This window comes from Nicotiana tabacum, chromosome 20, assembly GCF_000715075.1.
Source record: "Nicotiana tabacum cultivar K326 chromosome 20, ASM71507v2, whole genome shotgun sequence".
Lineage (NCBI taxonomy): Eukaryota > Viridiplantae > Streptophyta > Magnoliopsida > Solanales > Solanaceae > Nicotiana > Nicotiana tabacum.
The window spans coordinates 154,765,475-154,776,152 of NC_134099.1; the positions used below are offsets into that span (position 1 = coordinate 154,765,475).

Genomic DNA, 10,678 nt, shown 5'->3' on the forward strand with positions numbered 1-10,678 from the left:
AGTGTTTCTCCAAATTTCTTCAACAGGACAGACTCTATCTTGTTATCCTTTAAGTTATTTCCTTTTACAGCACAAGTATAAGCGGTGATGTGCTCATTTGGGTCCGTGGTCCCATTATACTTCAGGACATCGGGCATTCTGAATTTCTTTGGGATGGGCTTCGGAGTTGCACTTGGTGGGAATGGCCTCTGCATGAACTTCTTTGAATATACACCCTTCAGAATCGGGGGTGCGCTCGGGATCTGATCGACCCTCGAGTTATAAGTCTCCACCCTTTTATCGTTATCTTCTATCTTCTTTTCTCCTAATTCAATTCTTCTGGTGAGGTCCTCGAGCATCTTCATAATAGCGGGGTATGTTGCTGACCCGTTGTTGCTCGATCTCTCTGGTACCTTCTCGACTCGAGGAGCCGTTTCCGGTGCTACGGTGCTTGGGGTTTTTTGGTGGCTTTGTAGCTGAGCAATAGCCACTTGTTGTGCTTGCAACATTTCAAAAATGACTTGAAGACTAACGTCTCTTTCCTCACCGCGCATACTCCCGTCGGTAGGAGAGCTTATATCGACATGCACAACGTTCCGCGAGCTCACATAGATGGGGATTTGTGCTGGTGCTTCCCCTGGGTTTTGCGGTGGTACACTGACATCTGTTGGTGCTACCTTTGGGTTTTGCAGTGGTAAACTGGCGTCTGCTCCGTTTTCTCCCAGAAGCCCAATACCATTATTTTCACGTGTATTTGCTGAGTTAGACATTTTTGACCAGAAATCAGAGATTCTTGGACAAGAAAAAGTGTGAAGAATAACTTGTGTTATCAGAAAACTAGCACCAAAACAATCGCTATTATTCTTAGCCCCACGGTGGGCGCCAAACTGTTTACCTTGAAAATGGTAACTACAATTATATTTGATTTTGTATTTCTAAAAATACGTAATTTATTTCAATACTAGTTGTTATGCAATAGATGCTAAGTCTAAGTAAAGAAAATAAGAAATGCAAACCAATAGGGTCACAAGGCTGGGCCTCGAGTTGGCTGGAGTAGGGCCTTGAGGTCCAGATAGGGCTTATAGCAATGAACAACTGTTGAAGGATCAATGATAATGAGGGCCTCAAAGATGGCCTTTTGATGTTAAATAATGAGCAATGAATGAAGAACAATAAATGAACAATGAATGAATCAACAATAAATGTGTAGAACAATTGTTTAAGTGAAGAGCAGAAAATGTTGTATTATTTTCAATGTGTTGTGTAATACTCTGAATCCTCTTACAATATGATAAGGGTCCCTTTATATAGGAGAGGAGAATCTCAACATAATACATGTCTAATAAATGATGAATAAATACTATGGGTACAGCTGTATAATGACTTAGTACGGATTTGTATTATTCTTGCAGACCTAGTCAGCTCTAACCACGTGTCTTTGGGAGCTTTCCTGTCTTTCCTTGACGATCATTGATTGTACTGCTCTGAGGTCGACCATTGTGAGCCTTTGATATGCTCCCTCGAGGAACACACATCGGGGTCGCACCTCACGCTCTGCTTCGCGCTTCTTCGAGGTTAGGGGTGGAGCGGCATAGTAGCCCCAAAGTCGAACTCTCCAATTTTGGCCTTATACAACATCCTTCCATGTGTAACCAGTAGCATCTTGCCGCTCCATGAAGGTATCGGTGATGGTCTTCGAGATAGAATGAACATTAGGAACGAACCTGAACAAAATTAAAAATAAATAAATAATACATTTCACAATATTTATATTTTAAAAATTTAAAACATATACACAAAAATATTATTTCTTACTTTTCTCCCACAACTGAGATGGCCGACCGACTAGATGGGCATGAGCCGGTAGTAGATCCGACGGAGATATCTGGAGTACCAGGAATGATGATGGCGAGTCACTCATATTCTTAAAAGTTTATTAATTAGCAATGGATCACAGCTTTGAATAAATACAAAATAGCTCATGAAATCTCTTAACATAATAAATCTTAATAACTGAAGCAACAATGTTCCTCATAAGATAAAGTATTAGCTTTTACATTATATCAGTTCATTTTGTGAATACAAAAGATATGATGTACAACTTATAACTAAAGCAACAATGTTCCTTATAAGATTAAGTACTAGCTTTCAATAACATCAATTTATTTTGTGGATACAAAAGATAAGATGTACAACAAATATAAGGACATAACTGAAAAGGTGGAAACTTCTTATAACATACAATTACTCAAAACTATCCAAAATTTTACAGAATACTAACTTAACTTACTAACCAAATTCACTAAAATAGTACTTGAATGTCATCCTCTTGAAAAGCTGAATCAATAGGTTGTTCTGCTTTTTTTTTTTTTTTTGAAATCTCCACAACAGATCGTGCCTTTATATTACAAACAGCTAACCATTCATCTGTTGTCCTCTTTAGAGTAGGATAAGTTTCAAGATACACCTGAGTAGCTTGCACTGCCATAATAAATGGTTCATATTTATTAAAGATCCTTCTTTTGTTAACATCAACAAGATTATATTGTGCATGTACTTTGGTCTCAAATATATTAAAAAATCTTTTGATAATTTCGTCCATGTAAGGTTGATTTATCATAAATGCGTCACAATTTGTGACAGAATGCTTCGTCTCAAATATTCCGTCACAATTTTACCATTTTCTTATAGTGTAATTATATTTGGGCTTTATATTAATTTTCTTGTAGTGTAATTATATTTGGGCTTTATAATCTAGAATTTGGGTGTTGACATTTCTGTAATTCTTATCAGTTACTCAAATTGGAGAAAAATTTGTTTATTAAGTGAAATATTAGAGGATTTATTTTAAACCTCTAATCCAAAACTTGTAAAATATATTGGGAGTTATATTAAATCTAAACCAAACTTGTGAATTATATAGAGGAGTTTTATTAAACTTCTAGTCAAACTTGGGGATGTTTAAAGTGAAAAACGCGTTGAAAAGTTCCCGATCTCTTTACTGCAAGTTTAACTTTGTTATTAATGGGCCTGTTGATAGTTTGAGATCTAAGTAATAAAATGGGAAAATCACATTGTATAGCCGCTCTTAAAATAATAGCTGAAAAAGTATATATTTGTTGAATATATGTATACGTTTTGTATATTATATACAAAAATTATACAAATGTTATACACTTTTTCGGCTATCGAATGTAAATAGTTTCTAGCGCGGGCTAAAAGTGATATTACTTAGGGCTTTTTCACTTTTAGCATGCGTTAGAAACTATTTACATTCAGTGGTCGAAAAAGTGCATAAAATTTATAGTATAATTTTTGTATACACTATATATATATACACCTACATTTTTGGGTCCAGGCGCATCCAACAGCATCTGTAAGCCATCAGACCAAAGTTCAATCCAATAAGCAAAATAAAAATATGGATTTTTTACCTCTTATAGCAAATGTTAACACTTTATTTGTTTTAAATAAATACTATTTAAAAAAATTATATTATATAGATACCTTTTAAGGTTTATAACAAAATATTTAATTTTGGTTAACTACCTCCTAGCCCTACGCCACTAAATACGCTAATCAGTTACAATATTTTCTTTCTCTCTCTACTTTGATACATCCCATTCTCTTCCCCCATCCCATTAAAATTTTCGATTCTCTTCCTCTTCTCTATCTAGTTCGCTTGCGATTTCTCCTCCGTCGATATCCTCCATTGTAGTAGGAGAATTGTTAGAGTACAGTTGCACTCGCGATGACGTTGAGGACAGAATTGACTGGGTCAGCAGGGGAAGCAGCCATAGCGAGACAAGTGGTACTGCTTGAACTGCTACAGATCAAGAAGTTGTCTTGCGGCAGCGTATTTCCATGCCCGCAAAAATTATGTATGATTAGTATGTGGGTCCGTTGCTAATTTTACCTTTGGCGTAAATGGAGCTTTCCAAATCTCTAGTCACGTTCAACTAAAAAGCCAACAGGAAAAGCAAAAATCCCATGTTCTCCAAGTCATAACAATAGTGAATATCGTCTCTGTCAATTGAAAAAATTTGAGATATGGATGTTGTAGGATGATTTTCTGCTAAAATATGTCAATATATTGTCATGTATTTCATTTTATTCATTGTCTTTTTTTTTCATTGTAATTCAATGTATCTCGTTATATTGCATGTATTTCATTGTATTCACTGTCTTTTTTCCTCATTGTATTTCAATATATCCCGCTGTATTCTATTTATTTCATTGTATTCACTGTCTCGCTATATGCCATGAATGTATACATAACTTTTTTTAAATTAATATAATTTATGTATTTAGATATATTATATAATTTCTCTGCAGATTGCTATTTTTTGGGTATTTTTAGGTTGAGAATCTTTTTTATAACTAAAAATACAAAATTTGTGTGTTATAATTGAGTTTGTTGAGTTATATTAGGAGTCTATTATGTTAATTGATTCACTTTACCTTTTAAAAACAGTGTAATCCCCTATTTCACGCCGTGAATACAGTCGAATACAATAATCTGTCCAGTTGTAATCCCATGTTTCACTCCATGAACGTAGTCGAATACACTCGAATACAACAACTGATTAGCTGGACTTCCCTGATTCACACCTATTTTTGCTACTATATTCATGAATACAATAGCTTAAATACATCAAATACATCTTATAACCACATAAAAGGTATCTATAATCCGTAATATATCAAATGGTATCTATAGATGACTAACTACTACTAAAAGATAGTGCTTTATGAAAATTTCCCAAATAATATTGGGTACAAATATTAAATCTAATAACACTTTCAATATAAAGATTTATTCATTTCCTTGTTTCGATGTCGCTTATGAAAAATCATACATATTGCGCAGCATGAAATAAAAGTCTCAAAAAAGACATTTCACAAAATATTAATTGTTGCAGGAGGCATATATCACTTAAGAAACAATAAAATATAACAAAAGAAATCTAAGGTATCCTTTAAGACTTCGAGCCTGCATGCAATAGCAGCCAAAAATCTACATTTTCTTTGCTTTTTCAAGGTATATATATTAAATTTTTAATATTAGTATACAGTGTTCTTGATAAGATGACCACAACTTTATTTTCATCTTGTGAAAGTATATAGAATGGTATTATACAAATAAATAATTATTATTTTACATTTACTTATAAACAACTAGTAGGTTGTTCTAAACCAGACGCTCTTCCTCCAGCATTAACACATGTAGCTTCAGCTGGATGATTTTTGTAACTTAGATTCACATTTTCAAGTCTTATTCCACTGCATGGATTTACTTTGCTACAATCAAATTTCACTCCAACTTCTGTAGCTGATGTTCCATGTATGTCTTGATACGTTATATCACTTATCTTTACGCCTGATCCCTAAAAAACGAATAATGTAATATTAGATTAAGGGAACATGATCTAATTTTATCATTAATCTTATCATCATTGTATGCTAAATTTAGGCCCTGTTCGTCCATAAAAAGAATTCTTTTTTTTTTTCAAAAATGTATTTATCCGTAAAATTTTGTAAGTTTTTTGAAAAATGAATTTTTCAAAAACCACTTTTTCAAAATTTTCAGAAAAAACTTTTTCCCCACTCCCAGAACTACAATATTTTTTAAGTGAAATGAATGTTCAAACATAATTTCAAATTTCAAATACCATTTTTCAACTTAACTCCAAATACAACTTTTTCAAAAAAAAATTATACAGTAATTTTTATGTACAAACACCTACTTAAATGTTTAGTTATTACCTGATGAGGACAATTTTCATGATTAGGGCAGTAATTTTGGTCAATAATAATAGGATTTTGAACATCAGTCATAAGTATATGCTGAAAGCGAACACCTCTAACAAATCCATTGCTAGGCCTTGCCCAAGTTTTCACTCTCACACCATTCTCTGTTCCAGTGAATGTAACACTCTTAATTGTTACATTTTGGACTCCTGGCTCTTGTACTTTCCAACCTAAGCTTCCAATGCTGCACTTTGAATAGAAGCCAATCAATAATCATTTATCATCAAACTCAATAATTGAATAGACATGCGATATTATGTTCCGAACCTGATTCCATGACCAGGGCCACAAGCAATGCCTTCAATCCATAAGTTAGAATTTCCAGGGCCAATTGAGATACAATCATCTCCAGTACCAATATGAGAGTTCATAATACTGACTCCTATCGATAATTGTACGTGAATTCCATCGGTGTTAGGGCTATTTCCTGGAGCTGAGACATTTACTCCTTGTAGCTTCACGTTTTTGCATCCATCTACCAAAATGTGAAACATTTGGCTATTTTTTGCAGTTACTCCATTGATTGTGATGTTGTTCGAGTTGTAAAAGGCCAATGCCTGCACCAAAATTTAAATGTCAAATTGAAACAAAGATGATTGTTTGATGAAACAAATCATCAAAACTCTCTAGTAAATTGCAAATTTCTAGGGTTTTTTCCTCTCTTTTAGAGCATTCTTAATAGCTTGAACTGGAATAAAGTACTCCCTACATAGAATTTTCAAAAATTTTAAAATAAAATTTACAAATTTTGAAACTAAATAAAAGTACTATAAGTCACAATGATTAATAATTTAAAATTTTCTGAAAAAATCACTTGAGACAATAATCATAAAAAGAACTTGTTTGACTCGACAGATAGTAATAATGTCAGATAAAATGAAACAACAAAGGAGTAACAAAACATACCGTAGTGCCTTCAGGACAATTCTTGCCGGAGGTTTTGCAAGCCCAAAGAGCAGCACCTTGACCATCAAAGGTTCCACCATAGATGGAAACACCTTTAACTTTTTCGAATATGATCCAATTTCCAGCATTTCCAATTACATTATAATCAGAGGGAGCTAAGAGAGTGCCATCAATACGTATAGTAATAGCCTTGCTCTTGCATGTTTGGCCATAAAAGTATGCATTACGAATCAAGTAACTTCCACGTGGCACGTAAATAGTGGCCGGGCTAGTAGAAGCACAGGCTGCAGCCCATGCACTCAGAAATGCTTTTGATGAATCAGTTTTTCCATTGGATTTGGCTCCAAAATTTTGGACATTGTACATAGTACTTGCTGATGATGATAAGTTGAAAAGGAAGATGAAGAGAATTAGGAAAATTGCTAAGGGACTCATTTTGCTCAACATTTTTGTTTTCTAGATGTGGGCTTGGAAAAGTGATGAGGAGTTTGAGTTGTTTGGAGGGATATTTATAGGCTTTGGTTTTTTTTTTTTTTTTTTTGGTGCAAAGGCTTTGAGTTATTTGTGTGTCAATATCAGTGTGGTATTTTCATGAAAAAAAATAGAATTTTGAAAAACGTAAACTTTTTTTAATAGACGGTTTTAGGCTTCAATGAAAGTAATTAGGTTTTGGGGCGGGCTAGTGGCGAAATCAGAAATTTCACTAAAAATGTTCACGATTTAATATACATATATAAAAAATAATTTTTGATTTATATACACAATATAATCTTTTATATGCATAATATAATTTTTCGATGAAAGATGTTCTGACCACTCTTCACTGTATATTGCTAAGCCACCGGGAGGAGTAGTGGGTAGTGGGGTTTTCTCCCTAATGTTGGAATTTGGGAAATAAGACTTGAGATACATACGCAATCACATGGGAAAATCTACCAATTGTTGGCACCTTATTTCAAGGAGAAAACTGGGGGGGGGGGGAGTTCAAACATATGAGCAGCTTATGTTTCTTATACATTTGAATATTAATTAAATGTGTTGTAATGTTATATACTCCTATAAAGATTTAAAAGACAGAAATTTAACACCCATAACTCTTTGCAGCCCTCCTTTTCCGTTTAAAATTAAAATTTGTCCAAGAGACACTTCAAGAGGGAATAAAATGACATGAGAAGCCTATTTTGTTGTTTCTAAAATGCATTTACATGCATGTTAAACGTAAATTTGAACAATATTTGATTAAAGGTATTGATCCTTCCATTTGATATATTGAAATTTTTACATAGCACTGTTAATTTGCCAATGCATTATAAGGTGAGGCTCTAAAATCACGTGCATGTATTAATTACTAAGTACTCCTATTGAATTAGGAACTAAGTATAAGGGATCGGGTCAAAAAATATATTAGGTGGATACTATTACAAGTTCAAGTTGATTTATCCTAAGTTGACTGTTGTTTATGGATAATGAGATTCCTTGTGGTTTATGGACTATTTTAACCTATGAGGAACATAGCCTACTAGGTATTTGGGAGCTATAGTTGAGCTTAAGCAAAAGCACACGTATGGTTAAATTGACATAACTTCTACATGTGAAAATCTAGGAAGGACCAATTCACCATAATATTTAGAAAGAGAGAAATTTTGACATCATAAGGTCACCTTTACATGCATGGTTTAGCTGGTAATCTGTTTTATTTTTAAAATTACGAATCTCGTATTTTAAGGAGGCTTATCTATACATTTTCTTTAGGTGACTTGATAGTATATGTAAAAGTTTACACAGATTATATGTATAACTTAAACTCTTAGAAAGAATATGCATTTTATCTTCCAGGTGGAAGTCATGTCACAATTTTTTATTATAAAGTTTGAAATGATTGCATTAATTATTCTCCAAATTAAACGTGTTGAAGTATTTACTAACTTGTTGAAAACTTTGAAGTTTGAACCAAAACAAAAGAGGACTTTAAGATCCGATGGCAATTGTCCTAACCCTATGTAGCTAGCTAGTGGCTTTGAAATGATAAAGTTGTACTATAAATTCAATTATACTAACTTTTTATTTACTTTAACAAAAGCTAACATGGAATCCCAAAAACAAGGATACGTGCATGCATGAAATATGTAGACTGTAGTAATTCCTTTTTCACGTCACCTTTTCTGCATGATGCAACTATTTTGGACAAGATACTAATGGTCATAGCTGTAATTTTCTTCTTTTATTAATATATCTCAAAGTGTCATTTGTTTGCTACGATAGAGGACTTTGAAGTAACGGTAGAATTGTCTTTAATTTTTGTAATTATAGGTTACAAATTCGAGCCCTGGAATCAGTCATCAGGGGCGAAGGATAAAGTTACTAAAGCCATTGCCTTAGGCCCCCAAAACTACACGGCCCCAAAAATATTACTAGGAATGCATAACATATACTTGAGTTTATATAATAACTATAATAAGAGATTTTAAGTTTTAACAATTTATTTATTTTGTTGAGGTTATAAAGATGAGTTAGAAAATAACAATAAATTTTTTCTCTTAGTAGTAAGCGTATTTTGTCTTCCTCTTTAGTTTTAAGTTATCCTCCTCTAAGTTCATTCATTTCTTCTCATATTTTTGATTTTTTTATTTTCTGATTTTAACTCACAGTCTTTGACTTAGCTACTTTATTTAGTCATAGTTTGATGGATCAACAGATCAGAAAGCAAATTTTTTGTGTCTCATTATTATATGAATTTTACAAAATAAATTTAAGAGGCTTCTTAATATAGCTCGGCTTTAGGCCATTTAATCCTTTGAGCCGTCTCTGTCAGTCGTTAATATTTGCATCAAGATAGACTGTCTACGTTACACCTTTTGGGTGTCATCCTTTCTTGGAGCCTTCGTGAATGAAGATGTTTTGTGCACGAATAGTTCTTTCTTTAATCATTTGTTTGCTTTTTTTTTTTTTTGGCGGAGCTTCGTGACAACTGATTTGTTAGGGGACGATGGTGCGGTGGATGTGACAATTTGTTAGGTTCACTTTTCACTATTATAGAATTTTATTGTGGTAAAAGAGCAAACAGTGGATATTAGTATTTGTTTAATAGTTGAAAGTATGAGCATATTATACAGTAAATATTTATGTATAATGCGTGTATTTTATTTAATACAGACAAACAAGCACTACATTAGTTACGCGGAAATTAATATTTTCTTGTACGGCCAACGCAAATCTGCATAAGTTATGCGGTGAGTTTTAATCCCTCCAGCCAAATAATGCATTATTTTATGCTAAGATTAAATTTCCTAATCCCTTCAACCACGGGCTGACGCCGCCGACTGTTGTTAACTTGTTATATACATTTTGTTCACAAAGTTGCATGCAGAAATTAAAGGAGTCGTCAAAAAGGGGTTGCTGCATATTTCATGCACTCACATATTCTTGTTTTTGGGATTCCATATTTCAGGTTGGCTTTCTAAAAGTCAATATATGGATGATGTGAATGAGCATTGCAACTATACTATGCCAGCTGCCAACTAGTCACATAACCTCTGACAGAAGCAGATCCAGAATTTTGAGTTTATAAATTCTGAATTCTAGAAAAGACACCTTATTATATTGAATTTTGAATAAATTAATTACACATGTTAGGAATTTGTTAATATTGTATACGGGTAAAATCGGGATATAGCATACCCCGATTTTCAGGTGGAGAAAACGGGAAAAGAGAATGGATGCACGAGACTAAAATTGAGTCCAGAAACCCTCCGTATCGAGACCCCTGAAAGAAGAACGATGTGTCGTCACCGAGCATAATAAAGCGACGCTCCCCAGAACCAGAATGAGTTCTAAAACCTTGGAAAATACGGTAAACGGTTATGCATGACAGATAAGGGGCCGTGATATTCGTACATGACCGGATATCACAGCGTGGATCTCGCCTATGTCGGATCCGTAATTAATGAGCAAGAAAGATTTTTACCTTCTTTAGATTTGTATT

General features: G+C 33.5%; 1 protein-coding gene across 1 annotated transcript; it reads right to left on the reverse strand.

Annotated features, from left to right (window-relative positions):
- Positions 1 to 4,988: 4,988 nt before the first annotated feature.
- On the reverse strand, positions 4,989 to 7,157 carry LOC107826142 (polygalacturonase-like). The gene is made up of 4 exons (XM_016653092.2): positions 6,697 to 7,157; positions 6,058 to 6,347; positions 5,746 to 5,974; positions 4,989 to 5,366 (listed from the first exon to the last, which is right to left on the reverse strand). Exons 1-4 carry the CDS (start codon positions 7,141 to 7,143, stop codon positions 5,148 to 5,150), a joined length of 1,185 nt encoding a protein of 394 aa, XP_016508578.1. The 5' UTR covers positions 7,144 to 7,157; the 3' UTR covers positions 4,989 to 5,147.
- Positions 7,158 to 10,678: the final 3,521 nt, after the last annotated feature.